Source organism: Lithobates pipiens, unplaced genomic scaffold (genome assembly GCF_037356315.1).
Source record: "Lithobates pipiens isolate NorthernLeopardFrog02 unplaced genomic scaffold, aLitPip1_a1.2 Scaffold_1, whole genome shotgun sequence".
NCBI lineage: Eukaryota > Metazoa > Chordata > Amphibia > Anura > Ranidae > Lithobates > Lithobates pipiens.
The window spans coordinates 227,873,280-227,898,497 of record NW_027507685.1 but is presented as its reverse complement, the minus strand read 5'-3'; the positions used below and the strand labels follow the sequence as shown (position 1 = coordinate 227,898,497).

Sequence of the window (25,218 nt, the reverse complement as noted above, 5' to 3'; positions counted from 1 at the left end):
TCAAATTGGTCTGCATGGCTGTTGTCTCAGAAGGAAGCCTATTCTAAAGATGATGCACAAGAAAGCTTGCAAACAGATTGTTGATTACTGGAACCATGTCCTGTGGTCTGATGAGACCAAGATAAACTTATTTGGTTCAGATGGTCTCAAGAGTGTGTGAGGGCAACCAGCTGAGCAGTACAAAGACAAGTGGGTCTTGCCTACAGTCAAGCATGGTGGTGGGAGTGTCATGGTCTGGGGCTGCATGAGTGCTGCCGGCACTGGGGAGCTACAGTTCATTGAGGGAACCATGAATGCCAACATGTACTGTGGCATACTGAAGCAGAGCATGATTCCCCCCCCCTCGGAGACTGGGCCACAGGGCAGTATTCCAACATGATAATGACCCCAAACACACCTCCAAGACAACCACTGCCTTGCTAAAGAAGCTCAGAGTAAAGGTAATGAACTTGCCAAGCATGTCTCCAGAACTAAACCCTATTGAGTATCTGTGGGGCATCCTCAAACGGAAGTTGGAGGAGAGCAAGGTCTCTAACATCCACCAGCTCCACGATGTCATCATGGTGGAGTGGAAGTAACCGGTGAAGCTCTGGTGAACTCCACGCCCAAGAGGGTTAAGGCAGTGCTGGCAAATAATGGTTCTCTCCCCTGTGACTGTATAAGACATCACACACGGAGAGTGAACCAGAGCAGCACAGAGAGTGATTTGTTCTGTCGGATAGTGCCCGCTATGAAGACGTGCCCCAGATGTACTGTGCATGTGCCGTACAGAACAGCACAACAGCTAATTTTACGATCATGGCGCCGGAGCACAATAGCGGACAGAAGAAAATTTTCTGTCAGATTGTGTCAGATTGCTGAAGCTTGTTAATGATGGTGAGCGGCGGATTTGTACATGTTGGGGGCGGATTGTAAAATTGTGGGCAGTGCAGCAAATATGGGGGTGGAATTTTAAATGATGCCTCATGTCGGTGAGGGGCGGATATGTAAATGTCGGGTGCGGATTTTTACGCCCCGCAAGCATCCAGGAAAAATAGCAGAATAAAATTTGTTTTGCAGCACTGGCCATCTTTGCAAAATCCACCCCCATCTTTGCAGCACTGCCCATCATTTAAAAATCCCCCAACATGTACAAATCCACCACTCACCGACATGAACACACCACGCCAGCGCCAGGCAAAATCCGACAGAAACATTTCTCCTGTTGGCTATTGTGCACAGGCGCCATCTCAACAATAAAATCAGCTGTTGTGCTGTTCCGTACGGTGCATGCGCAGTACATCCCAGGCACTTTTTGATAGCGGGCACTATCCAATAGAACAATGGCTTAGCACAGTTCCCACAGTAATGGCATCTAGCAATAAATTTGTGTTTGAACTCTGCAAACTGTTGTACTTGGTTCCCCAGGAACACAAGCGCACAGGTGGTGCCACAAAGGTTTTGCTGAAGGAGACGTAGCCTGATGTGTGATTGTGTCACCGGCGTTTAAAATGCCAGTTTATCTGCGTTTAACCATGTTTGCGTCTAGAAGCATTATGTTAAAATAAAATATTAAGACCCTCCCCAAGCTTGAAAAACAGTATTATTTAACTATTTCAGATATTTTGTGGACCATCCACTTGCCACAAGTTGCTTGTTCAAATCTAACCACATATGGGTCAAATTCCAACTATACTTCGGATAACAGCAATGCTAGTGGTGTATTGGATTGGATCAAGGGCTCATTAGGGTATATAAATGGTCTATGAATTATTGCATTTACAATTTTTTAAAAAACATTTTTATGGTTTTTCCTCAATTCCCAAGATTTTTAATGTAAAAAAAAAATAGGGCACCATTAAAAATGAAAACGCAGCTAAATGTGAAACATGGAAATCTTTGGCTTCTGAGCTCATTTTTTTGCCTTCTAGGAAAGGCTGTTAAACGCAACTGCCTAAAAACGACTAAACGAAGCTGTGTACATGATCACATAGGATAACACTGAATGAGTTCAGGGGCAGTTGAAAAAAATGTCCAACGTTCGTTTAAGCCCATCTCCAGCCAAAGCTTTTTATCCTGTTTTGAACAAAGCCCAGAGAGGTTAGAGTGTCTGTCAGGTTTTTATTGCCATCTATCTGCTGTGGGGATTCACCCTCACATCCTGTCAGGACAGAAAGTGATGGGAACACAAACATATGTTTTGTAGAGGGAGGCCGAGAGAGAACATCTGATAATGTGGTTTCTGCTGTTCATGTCTTCCTGTCCTCCTATTTCTCATACAGTCATCACAGTGACAGGAAGTGAGGAAAAATCATCCAATGGGGTTACAGAAAAAAAAAAAAAAGACAGAAAATGTAACTCTTTCCTACCCTGTAGAAAGCTTAAAAAAAAGAATCAGCTGGGTTTAGACTTTAAGGCACTTTCCATTACAATACCATGGTATACAATGAGCTGAGCAACACTACATGACATATGCGGGATACACCATTATAAAGAAAGAACAATAATCTTTGGAACATCAAACGAACCCATCTGTAACATCTCGTATCTCCCGGAAGGAGAAACGTATTAATTGCGATCGACTCTGTTGTTAGCTGTGGTGGTGGGTATCTTACTACAGAAGGTTCTCTTGGACTACAGGATGGTTCCATGTATCTCGTCCCCTTTTTCCAGTTACGTGTAGAAGTAAAGCAGCATAGGTCCATGGGGCACCCGATAGGTCCCCACATACCTAGACCATTGGCGAAAGAGAGAAGAGATAGATAGAAAGAAAAGGAGGGGGGAGACAAGAGGTAAGGGGGGGAGCCAGAGGGAAAGGGAAGGGGCCCAGGGAGGCAGTCAACGCACCCATCTCCGGTCTCGAGCATAGGCTGGTACCACCGACTGCCTCCCATAGTCCTGTCCGATCATCCATTGTTCTCTAATGGGACTGTACTAGTCTGGTGTATCACTCTCAAGGAGGGCCTGACCTTCGTCTGAGAAGATGAACGTGTTCCATACGGACCATGTCTTGGTAAACTGTTCGTTTTGATGGCGAGTTGTGAGGATTAGGTCCTCCACTTTTTTAAATTTCCTCCACCTTTCTAAGCCACAGGATAATAGGTGGAGATTGTGTGGACTTCCAGTATATGGGAATGCAGGCCTTGGTCACATCTAGCAAGTGAGAGATCAGTGACTTTCTGTAGATTTTACGTGAGCTGTTAGAGGCATGCAGTAGGAAAAGGGCTGCATCCTCCAGCACAGGATGATCAGTGAACCTTTGCACCATTTGCTGGATAGCCTTCCATAACCGCTCCAGGATGGGGCAGGTCCAGAAGATTTGGAGGATCGATCCCCGTTCCCCCTGCCATCTCCAGCAATGGTCTGGGGAGGAAGGGAAGATCTTTTGTAATTTTGCAGGGGCATTGTACCCTCTGGTAACTATTTTGCAGTTGGTCTCTTGAGTTTTTGTGCAGATGGAGGATCTATACGCGAAGTGCAGGATATTTTGTTTTTGATGTGTGCGCTATATGTTTTTCAAAGTTAAATCTCCTGAAACCACAGTTGGGTTTTGGGGCTAATTTTACTAAATTATGGTTTCAGTACCAGTCCAGCTGGGTGTATTGAATGCCACGTTTCTTTCAGAACCAGCCCAGTGGGAGTGTTCTGGGAGGTGGTATTTAAGGTACCGATGCCAGGTGTTCAGTGTTCCGTGCCAGAAGATATTTTCTGTCTGTTTGGTTCTGGTCCTCCAGACCAGTCCCCATGGCCCTCCTGGCCTGGGGTGCGGAACCATACATTTCCAAGTCTCGGGGCTGGCTAGCCCGAGGTGACGCAACTGCAGGGACAGGCCTGAATGGATATCGGGGCCTATTGATTCAAAGGTGGCCCAGTGCCATCTCGTCTAAGGAGAGGCCCAGCAACTGGAGAAGCATCCAGGGGAGGACTCTTCAGGAGAAGGCGTGTGCAAGGCTGTCTTCACTGAAGGAGCCTGGAGGCTCAGTTGAAGGACACTTCATGGATCTACACTCATACGGTATCGCGGGACTGGCTGTGAGATACTGGTACCATATGATAGCTCTTTAAATTGGTCTACATCCCTCAGTTACATTCAAGTCTGTGGCAGAGACTTTTCTCAAGTATTCTATACTCAAGTCTGTGGCAGACTTTATTTTACTTGACACCGTACCGGCTGCTAGGCCTAGTGAGAAAGGAGGTCTATCCGGGGGTTGTAAAATCCAGCTGTGAAACGGTCATTTTCTGGCTTTCTTCTGTAGCACTAACCCCCAAAGGAGTTGCTGGTTAGATTGGGCTTACCGTTACCTTTTTTTCCTCCTCACTTCATGTCTAGGGGTGCCCTGTGGTAGATGGCCCAGTAACTCGAGAGACTGACAACAGTTCCACTTAAATGGTTTTATTGGCAAAAACGTAGACAATGAACAGTCTTTTAACATGGGATCAGAGGGTGGGAAAGGAAGTTCAGGTAGTGTCAATGTCAATGTTGAAGAATTTGCTTACTTTGACTGTATCCAGAGAATAGCCATTCACAACTGGATGTTCACTCAAATTGGACAGTCCCTCTCTCACAAGGCCTAGCAGCCAACAAGGTGCTTACTCAGGAACATGTCTCTGCCACAGTCGTCGTTGTAGAACATGTAGGAAAACTAAACTTGTAGAACACTCGTGTGATACCTGGATCTTTCAGCCAGCTTGGTGATATCCACGAGACCGGATTCTCTTGGGTACTTCAGCTCCTCCAGGCGCTTGCCAAGAAACCAACCCATACGTGGCCTTCTTCTGAAGAGTCCTCCCCTAGATAGCATGAAATCACTGGGTCTCTCCCAAACCGGAGACGGCACCCAACCACCTCAGAATCCTCCTATAGTTTCCTTGCCTTGGGCTAGCTAGCCCCGAGACAACAAGATCGGGTGGATCTGCACCCCAGGCCATAGCCTTCCTGGGGGCTGGTCAGGAGGACCAGGACCATGAAGTCAGTACATCCTTCTGGACCGGAACCCCGAACCACATGACGTCCGCATCTTAAATACCCTCTCCCAGAAAGCACAGCAAGAGCGCCACTCCCACTGGGCGGGCTCCGAGAGAGAGTAACTTAAGCACCCAACCAGACCATAGTTCCACGCCTGCCAGAAGCTACAGTGCCCCCCTGTGGTCAGGCTGAACATCTCATAGTCCAGTCAGACTGATGCTGAAGTCCAAATTTAGACAACTGTACCCAAACCAAACTGCAGTTCAGATGTAACCTTAACTTTGAAAAACACACAGCGCGTGCTCTTCAGGAGCCAGCGCTACACTTCCTATAAGAGACTTTCCATTTTTGCAGTCCAAAGTACCTGAACGTTCTCCTAACCCTCTACCCTAAACTGAGAGACTCTGTTTCTATTTCAAATAAATAACCCAAAAGAAGATTCAGTGTCAGTTTCCATATTTCTTTGGGCCATCTACCATGGGAAACCCTAGATGGAGAAGCAGTCAAGAAGGTAACCGTAAGCCCAATAAAACCAGCAGCTCCTTCGGGGGTCAGTGCTAAAACGATACTACTGACATGTCATGCTTTAAAATTGCGCACACTTGTGGAATGGCGCCAAACTTCAGTACTTATAAATCTCCATAGGTGACGCTTTAATTTTCTTTTTGTTACAGAGGAGGTCTAGTGCTAGAATTATTGTTCTCATTCTAATGATTGTGGCGTATGTAACCTGTGTGTATCTGGCTCCGATACTATCCAGTGCCTCACCAGCCACTCACCGCACGTCCCTTCTGGAACTCCCTACCCCAATCTCTGGCTATCTCCTACCCTATCCATCTTCAGGCAAACCCTTAGGCCGCGTACACACGGGCGGACTGTTCGCCCAACTTTGTCCGCTGAACAATGTTTCAGCGGACAGTCCGCTCGTGTGTGGGCTTCAGCGGACAGTTTCAGCGGACAGTCTGACGAACAAAGTTTTTCGGAATTTCCGTAAGACAGTCCGCTGAAACTTGGTTTGAGCAGACAGTCCGCTCGTGTGTAGGCTTGTTCGTCAAACTAAGTTCCGCGCATGCTCAGAAAGGATTTACACGCCGAAGGTTGCATTGCAGTGTATTGGACGTCGTATTTCTCGTCCCGTCGTACGTGCTGTACACGTCATCGCGCACGCTTTCAGCGGACTGTTCGTTCATCGTGTGTGGTCAAGTCCGTTCATGCAAATTTTGAGCGGACTGTTTGTCGGATTGTTTGACGAACAAAGTTGGGCGAACAGTCCGCCCGTGTGTAATCATATTTTCAGAGTCTTTCACATCTCCACCTAACAACTGAACTTTACTTCCTCCATCAGCTCATCCATCACAGTTATTACCTTTTGTATCGCTTGCCCCTCCCTATTAGATTGTAAGCTCTCAGGTATAGGGGCCTCTCATCCTCCTTGTATTGAGTTGCATTGTAATATCTCCCTTATTAAAGACTCTACAGAGTTGTCTAGAAGTAGATCCAGAGAAAGTCTATTCCACATGATGACAGATCTTATTATAAAGAACAATATACAGGGAATTCTACTCACCAGAACACACTTGAGCAGGGTGAGCCATCGGTAAATCTCCATCTCCCCCCTGTATGATATACATGGCTGGGAGTGGGACCCCAAATACTGAGGAGACACTGACTTCCACTGACACTGTCATGAGCCAATGAGTGATCCTGAGCTTTTAGCCAATAGGAAAATTCACACGGAGATGATCAGTGGTTGCTGGGTAGAGAGTACTTGAAAAGGTTGCAAAGCTTTAACACGCAGGGGGAGAAAGTGAGAATAAAATCTGGATTTTCTTCACAAACAAAATGACAGAAGAATGAGTTTAGAGCTGGGAATTTCCACATCCCGAGGAAAGATTACTGCAGCACTGAGCAGACCAAGGCATGTTCACACAGGCTTCAACAGAGTGAACAGCAAGCTTTGACAAAGCATGTGCAGAGATTTCAGGACGCTTTGTTGAAGTTTTTGAAGTATCATATAGCTCCAGTTTGTAAATGTTTAACACAAAAACTAATGGGAGTGCTGATTGTCAATTTAAGCAAGCTTCTAGCAGGCTTTCAACAAGCTTTCAGAAGTTCTGAAGCCTACCAGCAGCTTGTTTAAAAAGCAGCAATCAACACTCCCATTAGGTTCTGTGTTTAAAGTGGACCTCCACCCTAAAGTAGAAGTTCTGCTCATCGGAACCCCCCCTCCGGTGCCACAATTGGGGGGTGCTTCCAGGAATAGCTAGCCGCAGAAGCCCCGCCCGACCCCCCCGGTGTGTTCTGGGAAACACACAGTTCCCAGGACACAATGGGGACCAGTGAAGATGTGCGGCGAGACTTGCGCATGCGCAGTAGGGAACCGGGCAGTGAAGCTGCAACGCTTCACTTCCCGATTCCCTGACAGAGGATGGCGGCGGGGGCAGCCGAGAGATTGTTCCTCGTCTGCTGCTGACATGGCTGGACCCTGGAACAGGTAAGTGTCCATTTATTAAAATTCAGCAGCTGCAGTATTTGTGGCTGCTGACTTTTAATATTTTTTTTAAGGTGGCACTCCTCTTTAACATTTACAAACTGGAGCTGAATGGTGCTTCAAAAGCTTCAACAAAGCTTGCTATAAACTTTGCACATGTTTTGTCAAAGCTTGCTGTTCACACTGCTCTTATACAAGCTGCAGCCCATGTGAAACAGTCCTGATTGCTAAAATAACTGCAATATGTTATTTAAAGGATAAGTTCACCTTTTTAACATGTTACGCCCAGATTAAGGGTAGTGTCAGGGCTGGGCTCAGCCCTTCCTTCTCTGAGCTGGCCGCTCAGCTGTCGGCTAATCGCCAGCTCCCATCTCTCTCCAGTTACTCAGCTGTTGATGATATCCTGCTCGTCAGTCCTGCCTACTTAAGCCGTCCAGTCTAGATGAGCTCTGCCTTCACCTTGGTCACATCACAAGAAACGATCATCTGCAGTCCTGGTTAAAGACAGGCTTTGCTAGCATCCCTTCTGGCTCCAGATCCTGCTTGCTGTTCCACAACTGTGATCCCTGGCTTCTGGTTTGGCTGACTATATGTTCCGGTTAAAAGACAAACCAATGTGTGCAGAATGGTGGTGGGTCAAGAGCTGGTCTATCAGAATCCCAAAAAAAACACAACAAAAAATTGGAAGCCTAGTGCACAAAGGCACAGCTAGTACCCCTACGGATATTGAACCCAATAGACCAGACAGTAGTTTATATATTTTTTTTTATGTGTATATATATTTATGAGACGTTTATTTTGCCTCAGAAAAAGGACAGAAAGTCCGAAACATGTCGGTAATACTCTCTACTGTACATACTGTCTAAAGCCTGCTTTAATTCAGCATTCTCAAGTACTTCATGCTTCTATGCAATATGTATTATTTACCATGTATGTTGTAAATTAATAATAAAGTATATATGTGTGTGTGTGTGTGTGTGTGTGTGTGTGTGTGTGTGTGTGTGTGTGTGTGTGTGTGTGTGTATATATACACACACATATATACTTTATTATTAATTTACAACATACATGGTAAATAATACATATTGCATAGAAGCAAGAAGTACTTGAGAATGCTGAATTAAAGCAGGCTTTAGACAGTATGTACAGTAGAGAGTATTGCCGACATGTTTCGGACTTTCTGTGCTTTTTCTGAGGCAAAATAAACATCTCATAAATACATATCTAGAACAGCCTTTCTCAAACCTTTTAGCCCAGGGGAACCCTTAAAATTATTTTCAGGTCTCGGGAACCCCTGATAAAACCCATTCATTGGGGGTCAGTGGGAACAATGCCCCTTACTTTGGTGGTCAGTGTAAGAATAGCCCCCTTACAGAGAGCTATAAAGATCATTGTGTCATACCACTGGCTCCTCCAAGTGGCATTGGCTCAGGACTATGTAGGCACCATCAAACTGCAGGTAAATCAGCCACAGCTCAAGGAACCCCTAGCCACCTCTGGAGGAACCCTAGTTGAGAATGGCTGATCTAGAATGTAAATACACAGAAAAAAAATGAGTATGAGCAAAATACAAGGTGCAAGACAATAACCACATTTAAACCATGGTAATAAAAATAATATATAATATAGCTACTTACAGGTCTAGCACAGAGTCAGTATTCAGCAGTAGAGGGTTAGGGTGCTCAGGGTAAATTTAAAACATAGCAAAAAAGGCAATTTAATGCCGGTATTGATGTGGTGTACAGGCCTATTGATGGCCGGGCAAGTATTAATACAGAAAATCCGGGTCAACTGTGGCTGCAGGAGCTCAACTGTCCGGTAGTAAAAACCAGAACAGCACAACCAATGGCATCAGTATGCAAAAGTGGAGAGTCTGACAAAAGAGACAAAATATAGTGTAATAATATACGGCAATGAAAAAAGGCCTAAGTACTATAGTATGCAATGACAGTGTTACTACACAAAGAGAGTACTGACCTGAGCGCACAGAATAACTGAGTACTGCTTGGCGGTGTGATGATGCCATTGGTTGTGCTGTTCTGGTTTTTACTACCAGACAGTTGAGCTCCTGCAGCCACAGTTGACCTGGATTTTCTGTATTAATACTTGCCCGGCCATCAATAGGCTTGTACACCACATCAATACCGGCATTAAATTGCCTTTTTTGCCATGTTTTAAATTTATCCTGAGCACCCTAACCCTCTACTGCTGAATACTGACTCTGTGCTAGACCTGTAAGTAGCTATATTATATATTTTTTTTATTATCATGGTTTAAATGTTTTTATTGTCTTGCACCTTGTATTTTTCTCATACTTTTTTTTCTGTGTATTTACATTCTAGATTATGTATTTATGAGACCTTTATTTTGCCTCAGAAAAAGGACAGAAAGTCCGAAACATGTCAGTAATACTCTCTACTGTACATACTGTCTAAAGCCTGCTTTAATTCAGCATTCTCAAGTACTTCTTGCTTATATGCAATATGTATTATTTACCATGTATGTTGTAAAATAATAAAAAAGTATATATATATATATATATATATATTATATATTATTTTTTTTTTTTTAACTACTGTCTGGTCTATTGGGTTTAATATCCCTAGGGGTACTAGCTGTGCCTTTGTGCACTAGGCTTCCAAATTTTTGTTACGTTCCGGTTACTGAACTTTGGCTATGTTTTGACTATGTTTGTACTTTTATTATTTAACAAGTGCAATTTAACTGTACTTCTGTCTTGGTCTGATTTCATGCTTTGACAGTAGGCGAAGTCTACGAATTCTGATGCAGTCAATCCACTTGTTGGTAATATTTTTTTCCAGATTGGATGAACTGGATCATCGCATGGATCAGTTCGCCATGGTGTTACAAACGCTCTTGAGTCGCATGGCTCACCTGGAATCTCCCATTGTGGCTACCCCGATACAACCTATGTTGCAGGCTGACCCTGCTGCTGCTCCAGTCTCTGTGCAGGCACCCTCCATGAGTATTACCTCTATTAGGAGGTATGTCTGGTTCCGCTCCACTTCCCCAGCGATTTTAGGGCGATCCAGTCCAATGCAGAGGGTTTCTCAACCAGGTTGAGATATACTTTGAGATTCTGCCCCAGGCATTTCCCATGGACAGAAGCAAAGTAGGTTTCGTGATAGCTTTGCTTTCTGAGAGAGCCTTGGCCTGGGCAAACCCTCTATAGGAGACGCAAAAACCTGTTGTCTTGAGTTAGTGGCTTTATTTAAAAGGGTATTTGACATTCCTGCATGCTTCGCTTCTGCTGCAGAGTGCCTCGTGTCCATTGAACAGAGTATGAGAACTGTTGCCGACTATGCCTTTGAATTCTGTACTCTGGCAGCAGAGGTTCTGTGAAACAATGAGGCCCTCATGGCTGCTTGTTCTCATGGTCTCTCACGGATACCATCAAGGATGAGATAGCAGCCTGAGATATACACACTGAGCTGGAGAAGTTGATCATATTTGCCATCCTCACGGACTTCAGACTCAGAAAGACTCATTTAAGGAGCGCTTGTGGAAGCCCCCTGTACGAGCTTTGCAGTCCCATCTGTGCCTCCCTCACCTCTCATGCCTCCTGGTACCGAGTGGGGCAGTGAAGGTGAACCCATACACTTGGATTTCACACATCTCTGCGGATGAGAGAGCCTTTAGGAGGAGGGAGAGATTGTGCCTTTATTGTGGCCAGGCAGGTCACTTTTTGAAGTCCTGTCCTACCCGTCCAGGGAACACCCGAACCTTGAGGTCCTGTCATGGACAGACCTTAGGTGCCGTTGTTTCATCCCCAGTTATCCAGAAGGATAAGCCCCTGGTTTTGTTCACCCTTTCTTGGGAGTCATCCAAGATACAGGCTCTAATCGACTCTGGGGCTGCAGGTCTGTTCATTGATGCTGCCTTTGTATCGAAGCACTCGATACCGCTGTGCCTGCGTGACACTCCACTTGCCATTGAGGTTCTTGATGGAAGACGTTTACAGCCTGCCCATGTGACTCATAAAATAATTCCATTGTCCATGGCCGTAGGGGCTCTCCACCATGAGATAATCCAATTCCAAGTTATTTCCTCACCTAAGTTTCTGCTCGGTATTGGCTATCCTTGGTTACAGAGGCACAATCCCTCTTTTGATTGGCTCAGTGCTGAGGCTCTCTCCTGGTCACCACAATGCAGTGAGACATGCTTCCAGAAGGAAGCCAAGGTCCTGTGCACCTCTTCACTCCCCTCCCTGCTGGAGGAGTACTGCGATCTTAGCGATGTCTTTGACAAAGTTCAAGCTGGTAGTTTGGTAGAATGATCGCGCAATTGACCTTCAACCTGGTACCCCTCTCGTGGCCCGGGTATATCCTTTGTCGGTCTTGGAGGATAAGGCCATGGAGGAGTATGTTGCAGACATGCTCTCGAGGTTTCATCCTCAAATCCTCGTCTCCTGCTGGTGCTGGTTTCTTCTTTGTGAAGAAGAAGAGTGGTAAACTGAGACCTTTGATTAAAGGTGTCTCAAGATTAAGAATGCCTATCCGATTCCATTGATTACAGAGTTATTTGACCACCTCAAGGGAGCAATGGTTTTCACAAAGCTTGATTTGAGAGGGGCATACAATCTTGTGAGGATTAAGGAGGGCGACGAGTGGAAAACTGAGTTTAATACCAGAACAAGCCAATATGAGTACCTCATAGATGAAAATGTCCCTTGACCCAGCATCAGTGGGAATAAACATGACCTCAGTGTAGGTGGAGGAGTAGTGCCCCATCATTGGTATTGGGGGGAGGAATATTACCTCATTGTTGGTATCAGTGGAAGGAATAGTACCTCACTGTTCCACTGTCAGTGGAAGAAATCAAGCCCCATTGTTGGTGTCGGTGGAAGAAATCGTGCCCCATTGTTGGTGTCAGTGGAAGAAATAGTACCCCATTGTTGGTGTCAGTGGAAGAAATAGTACCCCATTGTTGGTGTCAGCGGAAGGCATAGTACCCCATTGTTGGGGTCTGTGGAAGGAATAGTACCTCATTGTTGGTGTCAGTGGGAGGCCTCATATCATCAGCAGGAATAGTGCCCCCAGGGCTGGATAAAAGCTAGCAAATGTCTGCAGTGTGGAGAGCACTGGGTTAAACCAACAAGTTCTACTTTTCATCACTACTTTCCATTTTTATACTATTGTTAAATAATGTGGACATTTAAAAGGTTGTATGGAATGTTTAGTGCACTATTACATATTTTATTGTTAAATCGTAGATTTTATTAGAGGTGTACATCAGACCACATAGAGGACACATTGAGGAGGATAGGAGGACCGAGGAGATAAAGCTGGCCAGAGACCAATCTAAATTCATCTGGTTTATCGGCGATCACTCAAATTTCGATCAGTGTGTGACTGTCCCAGTTATACAGAATGCAATCGTTTGATTAACTTCTGTCAAACAAACAAATTGAAAAATGTTTGTTGATCGATGTCCTGTTGTCAGGGGGGAGTCTTGCTGTCAGAATACGATGTCCTGTGTGGATGGAGGAATCCATCGGTTGTCTCTTATTCTGACTGCTGGCTGAATAAAAGAACAGGCCCGTCTATGGCCGACTTTAGTCCCATATGAAGGACCGCTGGAAGCTCTGCATTTGTCACCTATTATTTGAAAAGTGTTTGTATAGTAGTATGTGAAGTACAGATAGCTAGATAGATCGAATACTTGCCAACAGTTCCGATTTTCCCGGGACAATCCGGATTTTTGGACCCTTGTCCCGAATTAAGCTTGTCCCGATTATTTTCCCGGGATTTTGGTTTTGTCCTGGGAAAATCAGGAATGTTTTAGGCTAAAAACTGCAGTGGGCCACACAAAGAAGGCCACCACTGTTGCCACAATTATTGTTTATCCTTGTGTTCAGTGGAGAGGAGAGGGCAGCCAATCGGCTTCTCTCTTCAGTGGCTGCAGGGATTGGAGACCCCTCCCCTCTTCACTGAACACAACAGGAAGAGATCAGCCGCCATCAAACCCTCCACCCCTGTAGAGCAACATGTGATCGCTCCCCTTCAGATTAATGATGGCTCAGACCCCCCCCTCCAGTACAGTAGAAAGCAAAGCAACATGGCACAGAGCGAGGAAAACATGTCATGCTGATTAACCTGCCTAGATACAGGGGATCCCCAGGTTACTAACAAGACGGGGACTGTAGGTTTGTTCTTAAAGTGGTTGTAAACACTTACATACCACTTTGACCTACAGGAAAGACTAGATTAAGGCTTACCTGTAGGTCCAAGAAATATCTCCTAAACCTACACGGTTTAGGAGATATTTACTAAAAGACAGTGACAGCTGTCTACGGTGCGTGTACCGTAGACAGCGGCGCACAATCGCCGTTAGCAGCATGCCGCTGCTAATGGTGATATGCCGTTAGTGACGGCTCCCCTGGGGGGGGCCGGAGCAGCGATACCCGGAAGAAGATGGACGCTCCGGACTACAGGGACAGCGGTGACATCGCTGGCTCCTGTGTCAGGTAAGTGACACATAATGGGCTACTATGCGATGCATAGTTTCCCCATTATGCTTTACATTTGCAGGGAGACAAAGAGGAAGTAAACCCATCAGGGTTTACCTCCTCTTTAAGTTGAATCTCTTTGTAAGTCGGAACAGGTACATTTTTTAAGTGTAGCTCCAGCCAAAAAATCTATTTTTAAGCTTTTTGGATAACATAGGGAAGGGTTATCACCCCTGTAACGTTTGTTTAGCTGTCTGTGCCCCTGTACAGAAGATTTCACCTCACTATCTGTCCCAATGATAATTGGATTTTGAAAATTTTGGGCTGTTAGGGAAACAAGGATTGGTGATAAAGCATCAGTGGAGACACCTTTTTCCCATATTAACTCTTACAGGAGAGAATTTCCCTTCTTAGTGGTAGATTTTCTCTCACTTCCTGTTATCTCCCTCAGTTTTTAAGTAGGAGTCGTTGTACTTGTTATTATTAAAGCCAATGTGGCAGTTAATGATTTCCTGGAAGAGCCATGTTATTCCAAGGTGATTTATTAACCACTTCGCACCCGCGCTATAGCCAAAAGATGGGTACAGCGCGGACGCTAACTGCTGGGAGGCTGTCCCTGGATGTCCTCCTGTTTACTTCCCCAATGTGCGCCACCGCCTGGCACGCATCGGGGAAGTTCTGTGCTGGCCGTGTCCCCCGGACACAGCTAGTCACAGATCGCTGTAAACGGCCAATCACAGCGGCAGTTTACAGCATGATCGGCGTGCCCAATCATCTCTGATCGCCGGCTCTCCCTCCTCACACAGACAGCATGTGAGGAGGGAGAGATGAACCGCTGCATCTGCATCTCTGCTGCGGTCAGTGTAAAAAATTAATAAATAAATAAATAAAAATACAGTGCCTATCTGTCCCCACTGCCATCTGTCCCCACTGCCACCTGTCAGTGCCATCTGCCCCCAGTGCCACCTGTCCCCAGTGCCACATCAGTGCCATCTGTCATCAGTGCCACGTGTCATCAGTGCCACATAGTGCCATCTGTCATCAGTGCCATATCAGTGTCACGTGTCATCAGTGCCACAAATTAGTGCCATCTGTCATCAGTGCCACCTGTCAGTGTCACGTGCCATCTGTTGCCAGTGTCATGTGTCATCAATGCCAGGTATCAGTGGCATCTGTCATCAGTGTCACGTGTCATCAGTGCCACGTATTAGTTCATCTGTCATCAGTGCCACGTATAATTGCCATCTGTCATCAGTGCCATCTGTCAGTGTCACGTGTCATCAGTGCCACGTATTAGTGGCATCTGTCATCAGTGCCACGTCGGTGTCACGTGTCATTGTCCTGGTGCTCCAGGGCCTTCAAAAGTGTAATATGTAGTCAACAAGTTAGATGTGTAATTTATGCTCCTAGAACATGTGATGGCACTCCCTGCATGTTGGGCCTCTCTATGTGGCCAGGCTGTGGAAAAGTCCCACACATGTGGTATCGTAATACTCAGGAGGAGTAGCAGAATTTATTTGTGGTATACACATGCCACGTGAGAGAAATAACCTATAATTTTGTGGAAAAAATTTAAATAAAATATCTTCATTTTGCAAAGAATTGTGGGAAAAAATGACAACATCAAAAAGCTCACCATTCCTCTTACTAAACACCTTGGAATGTCTACTTTCAAAAAAGGGGTCATTTGGGGGGTATTTGTACTTTCCTGGCTTGTTCGGGTCACAAGAAGCGAGATAGGCCACCAGTACATCAGATGTGATCAATTTTGTATGATTCGCACCACAGCTTGTAGACTCTCTAACTTTCACAAAGACCAAATAATATCCACTAATTTTGGGTTATTTTTTTACCAAAGATATGTAGTAGTATAAATTGTGTCCAAAATTTATGAAGAAAAATTAATAATTTGCAAAATTTTATCACAGAAACAAAGAAAAATGTGTTTTTTTTTCAAAATTTTCATAATTTTTTCATTTATAGCGCAAAAAATAAAAAAAACAGAGGTGACCAAATACCACCAAAAGAAAGCTCTATTTGTGGGGAAAAAAGGACAAAAAATTAATTTGGATACAGTGTTGCATGACTGAGTAATTGTCATTCAAAGTGTGAGAGCACTGAAAGCTGAAAATTGGTCTGGGCAAGAAGGGTGTTTAAGTGCCCAGTAAGCAAGTGGTTAAGGGGTTACTCGGATGTTTGCCTGAGATTGCTATATTTATGTCCATAAATAGGAACTACAAGAGCCAGCATGCCTGGCTTGTTTTTATACTAAAATGGCATCTCATCCAGCATAGACACCATTAGGTACAGTAAGTGGTTCGTAGAACTACAAGAACCAGCATGACTTGTTTGCTATATAATGACATTGCAGCACCCAGCATGGTCTAGGGTCCCCGATACTAGTGACACCAGGAGATAAGTGGTCTGTGTAACTGCAAGAGCCAGCATGCCTGGCTTGTACTAAAATGGAATCCCATCCAGCAAAGACACCATTAGATACAGTAAGTGGTTTGTAAAACTACAAGAACAAGCCTGACTTGTTTGCTATACAGTGACATTGCACCACCCACCGTGGTCTGGTCTCCAGAACTACAAGAGCCAGCATGCACTAGGATACTTGGTACGATTACAGCATTTACAGATAACTAGGCTGAGGAACTACAAGAGCCAAGATGCCTTGTTTGCTGCATAATGACATTGCATCAACCAGCATGATCTGGGGTCCCTGATACTAGTAGTGTTGTAGGATCTGGGGCTGCTGTCCCTCCATCCCTCATTCATCTCAAACTCTAACCACACCCCCTTTGAGCCACACCCACTATTTCCCATAAACCACACCGGTTTTTCGCACACCTCGCATTTTTATTTTTTCCCTATGCCACGCCTACAAACGCATGCCCCACTCCCTAATTATAATGTAACACCTAAAAAAAAAGTGTCCCTAATTTTTTTTTTACAATGTTGGCAAATATGACAGATATTATAACTCCCACACACCCATCATATACCGGCGCTGTACTCACCGGAATGGACTCCTATGACAGACACACAGAGGAGTGCGGCGGCCACAAAGAGCCTCATTCTCTTCTTTGTACGGAACCAGAACCGTCCTCTCACCTCACCCACTTCTACTGATACTCTGTGCAAGAGGAGGCGGAGACCCTGTACACAGGACGCTGCTGATTGGGTGATAATTATCTCCCATCCAATAGAAAAATTCATACACAGATGATCACCAGTTGCTAGGCAGAGGCAGTGTGAAAAGGTTGTCTAGTTGAGGAATAGAATGGGAGAAAGTGAAAGTAAAATGCTGAGATGTTTTCAACAAACATGAGAGAGGAGCTCAGGGCGGGGAATTCCAGATCCTGAGCCATGATCACTGAGCGGGGAAATCTGATTGGTTGGCACAGGAACTGAAGCCTTGTTACTGGCAGCCATTTTGTCATTTACAGTTCAGAATAGAAAAGATAATTTTTTTTTTTTATCAGATTGTGATAAGCCCCCGATAACCACCCGCCAGGGTTGTGGGGAAGGGGTCCTTGTCCCTTCCCAGAAATGACCTGGAAGTGGCAGGAGGGCACCTCTCCCGCCACCTCTTAAAGTGATCCCCCCGCAAATCCACCGACGGGACCATTTTAATTTGATGTAGAATTGGCCACAGTAAACAATTATACAGTGCTAGCTGCTGCCATAATACCGTATTTAACGGCAAAGTAATGATGTATATTTACGGTGGGCAGTCGTCAAGTGGTTTTTAAAGTTCACCTTTTTTTTCTAAAATCCAGCTGTATGTAGCAATGTAGCAATTTAATATTAATATAACTCTGTTGCAGGAAAATAAGCTTTATATTAATGAGGGAATGCGAGTTCTCGCTACACAGAGAGGTGAACGGCCTGACAGCTTAGTGTCTCCATGCACTCCCTCCTATGTACTTGTATAAATCTGGCCATACACTATGCAACCTGATTGTACCATTTCCTTTAGATCTGCCATCAACTATGTAGGGCCTGTCTGATTTTCATACATAGTGAATGGATAGAGAGATGGGTCCTCCTATTCCATACTTTTGGTAAAGATAAAAGAAATTATACAGAGATTGTACAATCAGGTTGCATAGTGTATGGCCAGCTTTATACAATACATAGGAGGGAGTGCATGGAGACACTCAGCTGTCAGGCGCTGTTGAATGAATAAGTGAATTGTATAGCACTACTATGTGCACTGAATCGTCTCAGGGCTTTTGCCGCCGATGTCCATCAGCGATATAGCACAGTCCTTTACCCCATAGGGTCCCAACGCGCTTACAAACACATCAACATACACATATTATGGCCAATTTTTAGACAGGGTCTAATTAACCTACCAGCAGGTCTTTGGAGTGTGGGAGGAAACCGGAGTCCCCGGAGGAAACCCACAGAGGCACAGGCAGAACATGCAAACTCCAGGCAGATGGTGCCGTGGTCGTGCTGAAATGGCTAACCACTACACCCCTGTGCTGTTCACATTTCTGCGAAGTGGCAACTCATTCCTGCATTTGTTTTTTTGGGCATTTTTGCTCGTCATACACAGGGAACGTCTATTCATTTGAATGGGCTGCCGTACTCACAACAAGAAGCTCCAGAACTTTTTTTAACGCGAAGAGTGGGTGCAAGAGGGAGGGAAGAATATATATACCCCTCCACCCTCCCCGCTTTTCAATTATTCCTATTCTTGTTTTTTTCCTTCCCTTCTTCCTTTTCTTATTCCTTGGTTCTTTTCCTCTTCATTCCACCCCCTTTCCTTTTCTTTCCCACTTCCCCACCATTTGTTGTGTCCATAGTTTCTAGCACTGACCCATTGTCACCTTACCATTTTTCAACAATGCTCTTTTGTGCCCATAGCCTCTCCTCTGTCCGCCCCGGGGGGACTACCCCTTATCGGGTGCCTCTCTTGGTACTGCGTGGCGCCTCCAGGGCCATCTTTGGTAAGCTACTTATAACTCTATAGATTCTCCAAGATCAATTTACTATGTATTGTTACCCAAGAGTCCGTTACACTCAAACTTACCAAGTTTGAAATTTGTATAACTGTTCAACTATGAAACTTTATTTACTCTTGTAGATGATTTTGACTGACCCTCCTGAAGAAGTGGTGGATACCGCAAAACATGTAGAGGACTCCGTCAGGATATCATTTTAAAGGCAGAGTATCTGTTTGGGACTTTATATGAGGTAAAGACCCTTTAGGACATATAGCTCCATCCCTATCTATTGGAAATATCCTAAGGGGAAAGGGGCAAGGGAAAAAATTGGGACGTTATATGAAGCATGCAGTCTCTTGGAGAGTACAAGCTTCATATAAAGTCCCAATTTTTTCCCTTGCCCCTTTCCCCTTGGGATATTTCTGTCAGGATATATATCCAAGTTTTCTTGTATTAGGACCCACGTGTCCATTACCGGTTCTCATTACCGTGCACGGTACTATGTGCACAGTGTATATACCTCCGTACCAACTGTTTATAACTGTCTATTTTCTAATAAATTTACATTTTCTTCTTAATTGGTTCACTCCTCGGGTACCGAGATATTCCTCGGCTTTTTTAGTGCTATAGAGTGTTTGGAGCAGCTCCAGGCACTTCCCCACTTTCCAAAGATAATGTGATTCTCATTTTAGCCAGAATCGCCTGTAAGTACTGGAAATATCTCTAAACCTGCACCGTTTAGGAGACATTTACATTGCATGCAGACATTGACATCACTGGCGCATGCGCTCTGAAGGAACGGCCACGACTGCCATTCCTGTCGAGGCCAGTGCCGTGAGTGGCAGCTCCCGCACGCATGCATGGGAGTAACGTCATCGCAAGTCTGGCCAATCACAGCGCTGGAGCCAGCGAACCCGGAAGAAACTCCGGGGAAAAGTGTAAGCCGTGTCAGCGGTCTGCGGGCACCACTGAAACAGCTTCTTTCTCGCGACCCATGGCTGGGCACTTAAAGAAAAATGAGTGAATAAATGCGGCGCTACCTATAAAGTAAAAAGGTGCAATGCTAGAAAAAATATGAATAGCAAAAATAAAATACTACTCATAAGTAAGGTATAATAAATAAATAAAAGTGCTTCAAGTGCTTAAAGGTGCATAAATAATGCAAATGAATATAAATCCAGATACGTGTGTATATAAAAATGCATACAATCCAAATTCGTGTATAAGTGCATAAACAATATCAATACATTGCATATAATCGATAACCACTCAAGTGAAAGAGTGCATAATGACAAAAAATAAATGTCCACTAAAACCATGCATAAATAAAATCGAAGTCCATGCAAAAATATATAGAAGTGATATTCAATTGGTGATAGTCCACTGCAAACTTCTGTGCAAACTTCAGTGCCCAGTGCGTGCACCACCTATTTTCCCCAGCCTCTCACCTCCAATAAATGGCAAAAGAGCGCTATGTAAATTCAGATGTACGTTGAATCCTTAACGATCCAGCCCCAATGGAGTACCGCTGTATGTACCGCTATATACCGCTAAGTATATACATTCAATTCTCTCCCTCTTTCTCCAAATACATCCAGTTGGCGTTAGTAATGTGCATGGAAAAAAGGAAAGGGACTCCCATGTGTAGGAACGTATAACCAGCTTTTTAATAGTAATATCCACACTTACATTTAAAATAATGACAGCTATCCCGTAGCAGACTCGAACTTCCGGTCTCGGCCGCGACCGGAAGAAACTTGCGCACCACCTAGCTCCTTCCCTGACGCGTTGCGTCACACCACGTGACTTTTTCAAAGGGTACCGGAACTAGGTGTCAGCGGAGCTTATATGCGGTGAGCGCCGTCGCCATAGCAACCCTGGACGGCGGCGCTTCCGCATACAAATACAAATGCAGTTCAATACTTCAGAATGTCTGCCTCAATTAAACCATCTAGAGACATCTTGCTAAGAATAATAATAATAATAATAATAATCTAGAGACATATTGCTAGAAATAATCAATTAAAACAGGATATGTAAATACTAAATATAGCATTAAGAATAAGGCCATGAGATAAAAGGAGGGAGACATCTAGTGGTGGAACTAGAGAAAGGTTCTACAAATGTAAAAACCCAGAAATTCAGTATAGGATAATCCAAGAAAAATAAAGATATATCCAAAATATATAAAATAGTAAGATATAATTCTTCTCTCCTCCTTTTAAATATAATGCCAAATAAATCTAAAATATCAAATAAATCAGAGCTAATTCTAGCATCATGCTAGTAGCATCCAACTACACGAATATATATATAATTCATCATATGACTAAAATCTGTACAGTACCACATAAAATATATTTTCTAAATACATATAAGACACAGATGATATATGAAAAATTGGAAATATATAAAAAAATATAAAAAATATAATATAAGAAGTAGTATAAAAGACCATATAAAAGCCAATAAAAAACCTAATATTGGTCACATAATCAAAAAATATTAACTAAAAATGTCTGAATTAAAAATTAGAGATGAAGCAATTTAAATCAAACTCTACATTGAGCCCAGACGGTATGAGAGTACGAAGTTCATGTATCCATCGCGATTCGGCCTGGCTAATTTTGATCACTTTACTGTCTCCTCTCCAATGCGGTTTATACTTTTGAATGCCGCAAATCTTAAGTGACAAGGGATCTTTGTTATGGAATTTAGCATAGTGTTTAGATAAACTATGTTTGTCAAAACCTTTCTTAATGTTCTGAACATGTTCCCTAAGCCTTTTCCATAATTTTCTTTTTGTTCTTCCCACATATTGAATGTGGCAAGGACATTCTAGTAGATAAACCACGCCTTCAGTATGGCAAGTAATACAGTCATCTATCAAGTATTCTTTCTGTGTTACTGAGGATCTGAATGTCTTCTTTTTAATATTTTCACTTACATGTCTGCAGGCGTAGCACCTTTTACAAGGAAAAAAACCTTTTCCCTCAAAGAACGAAAAAGGTTTTTTTGGAGGATCAAGGACATTTTTTGCCAAGCTGTCCCTTAAGCTCGGGGACTTCCTGTAGACAAATTTAGGCATTTCTGGTAGGATATTTCCAAGGTGACGATCCATTTTAATGATCTTCCAGTGTTTCCGTATTATTTTTTCTATCTGTTTATGTTGGATATTAAAATCCATAATGATGGATACCATATCTTGTTTTCCAGAATTTTTTATATTATCCTGTATTAAATCCTCTCTATCTAGTGTTGCTACACTCTTTATTTGATCATTAATAGATTCCATGTGGTAACCCTTTTGTATAAATCTATCACCAATCCTTTTAGCTTGTTCAAGGAATACTGATTTGTTGGAACAGTTTCGTCTTAATCTGATCAGCTGCCCTCTGGGTATATTATCTAGCCATCTACGATGGTGGCAGCTATCAAGAGGTAGATAGCTATTTCTATCTACTGTTTTAAAATGGGTGAAAGTATTTAGTAAATTTCCATTCTTTTCAATCACTAAATCTAAAAAGGTTATTTTTACTTCATTGATATCCCACACTAATTTGATATTTTTTTCATTCATATTCAGATTAAAACAGAAGTCATTAAGGCTTTCTCTGTCACCTGACCAAATTAGAACAAGGTCATCAATAAATCTTTTATATAATCTAACCTGTTTGGGTAAGTTCTTATAAACCATTTCCTCCTCCCACTGTGCCATATATAGATTTGCTACACTGGGTGCGTATTTCGCTCCCATAGCTATGCCACATGTCTGTTTATAATAACTATTGTTGAACCAGAAATAATTGGAATCAAGACTGAAACGTAAACATTCAGCAATAAATTTTCTTTGCCTACATTTGAGATCACTTAAATTTCTTAATCCCCATTTCGTGGCTTGTACTGCTTCTTCATGGTTGATGATAGTATATAAAGAAGTCACATCAGCAGTGACTAAATAAGTGGGTTCATCATCTAGTTGAATATTATTTAATAATTGGATCAAGTGTTTAGTATCCCTTAAAAAAGATTTAGTTTGTCTTACTATAGGTTGCAGAAAAAAGTCGATGTATTCTCCTAGTCTCGCACAAACAGAATTTATTCCGTTCACTATGGGCCTCCCAGGAGGTTTCGTCTCATTTTTATGTATCTTGGGAACGGTGTAGATTATTGGTACCTTACAGATATTGGGTACTAAATACTTGGCTTCTTTTTTATTTAGCAGCCCTTTATCGCAAATCTATATATGGCACAGTGGGAGGAGGAAATGGTTTATAAGAACTTACCCAAACAGGTTAGATTATATAAAAGATTTATTGATGACCTTGTTCTAATTTGGTCAGGTGACAGAGAAAGCCTTAATGACTTCTGTTTTAATCTGAATATGAATGAAAAAAATATCAAATTAGTGTGGGATATCAATGAAGTAAAAATAACCTTTTTAGATTTAGTGATTGAAAAGAATGGAAATTTACTAAATACTTTCACCCATTTTAAAACAGTAGATAGAAATAGCTATCTACCTCTTGATAGCTGCCACCATCGTAGATGGCTAGATAATATACCCAGAGGGCAGCTGATCAGATTAAGACGAAACTGTTCCAACAAATCAGTATTCCTTGAACAAGCTAAAAGGATTGGTGATAGATTTATACAAAAGGGTTACCACATGGAATCTATTAATGATCAAATAAAGAGTGTAGCAACACTAGATAGAGAGGATTTAATACAGGATAATATAAAAAATTCTGGAAAACAAGATATGGTATCCATCATTATGGATTTTAATATCCAACATAAACAGATAGAAAAAATAATACGGAAACACTGGAAGATCATTAAAATGGATCGTCACCTTGGAAATATCCTACCAGAAATGCCTAAATTTGTCTACAGGAAGTCCCCGAGCTTAAGGGACAGCTTGGCAAAAAATGTCCTTGATCCTCCAAAAAAACCTTTTTCGTTCTTTGAGGGAAAAGGTTTTTTTCCTTGTAAAAGGTGCTACACCTGCAGACATGTAAGTGAAAATATTAAAAAGAAGACATTCAGATCCTCAGTAACACAGAAAGAATACTTGATAGATGACTGTATTACTTGCCATACTGAAGGCGTGGTTTATCTACTAGAATGTCCTTGCCACATTCAATATGTGGGAAGAACAAAAAGAAAATTATGGAAAAGGCTTAGGGAACATGTTCAGAACATTAAGAAAGGTTTTGACAAACATAGTTTATCTAAACACTATGCTAAATTCCATAACAAAGATCCCTCGTCACTTAAGATTTGCGGCATTCAAAAGTATAAACCGCATTGGAGAGGAGACAGTAAAGTGATCAAAATTAGCCAGGCCGAATCGCGATGGATACATGAACTTCGTACTCTCATACCGTCTGGGCTCAATGTAGAGTTTGATTTAAATTGCTTCATCTCTAATTTTTAATTCAGACATTTTTAGTTAATATTTTTTGATTATGTGACCAATATTAGGTTTTTTATTGGCTTTTATATGGTCTTTTATACTACTTCTTATATTATATTTTTTATATTTTTTTATATATTTCCAATTTTTCATATATCATCTGTGTCTTATATGTATTTAGAAAATATATTTTATGTGGTACTGTACAGATTTTAGTCATATGATGAATTATATATATATTCGTGTAGTTGGATGCTACTAGCATGATGCTAGAATTAGCTCTGATTTATTTGATATTTTAGATTTATTTGGCATTATATTTAAAAGGAGGAGAGAAGAATTATATCTTACTATTTTATATATTTTGGATATATCTTTATTTTTCTTGGATTATCCTATACTGAATTTCTGGGTTTTTACATTTGTAGAACCTTTCTCTAGTTCCACCACTAGATGTCTCCCTCCTTTTATCTCATGGCCTTATTCTTAATGCTATATTTAGTATTTACATATCCTGTTTTAATTGATTATTTCTAGCAATATGTCTCTAGATTATTATTATTATTATTATTCTTAGCAAGATGTCTCTAGATGGTTTAATTGATGCAGACATTCTGAAGTATTGAACTGCATTTGTATTTGTATGCGGAAGCGCCGCCGTCCAGGGTTGCTATGGCGACGGCGCTCACCGCATATAAGCTCCGCTGACACCTAGTTCCGGTACCCTTTGAAAAAGTCACGTGGTGTGACGCAACGCGTCAGGGAAGGAGCTAGGTGGTGCGCAAGTTTCTTCCGGTCGCGGCCGAGACCGGAAGTTCGAGTCTGCTACGGGATAGCTGTCATTATTTTAAAAGTAAGTGTGGATATTACTATTAAAAAGCTGGTTATACGTTCCTACACATGGGAGTCCCTTTCCTTTTTTCCATGCACATT

The 25,218-nt window shown here is 42.7% G+C and overlaps 2 protein-coding genes across 7 annotated transcripts in view; both read right to left on the bottom strand.

The window, feature by feature from the left end:
- LOC143984059 (class I histocompatibility antigen, F10 alpha chain-like) overlaps window positions 1-17,149 on the bottom strand; it is a 682,453-nt gene extending 665,304 nt beyond the window's left edge. For 3 of the 6 annotated variants that reach the window (XR_013274710.1, XR_013274709.1, XM_077484380.1), the window contains exon 1: window positions 16,929-17,088. Coding sequence is in view for 3 of the 6 variants with exons in the window: in XM_077484380.1 (XP_077340506.1) it covers window positions 16,929-16,986 (58 nt within the window). In the remaining 3 variants the exon portion in view is untranslated. Of the gene's footprint in view, window positions 1-16,928 lie in introns of all 6 variants that reach the window. The other 3 variants (XR_013274708.1, XM_077484368.1, XM_077484359.1) reach the window with 2 other exon arrangements.
- Window positions 1-25,218, bottom strand: part of LOC143984050 (class I histocompatibility antigen, F10 alpha chain-like) — a 692,198-nt gene that overhangs the window by 661,752 nt on the left and 5,228 nt on the right. The window lies entirely within an intron of this gene.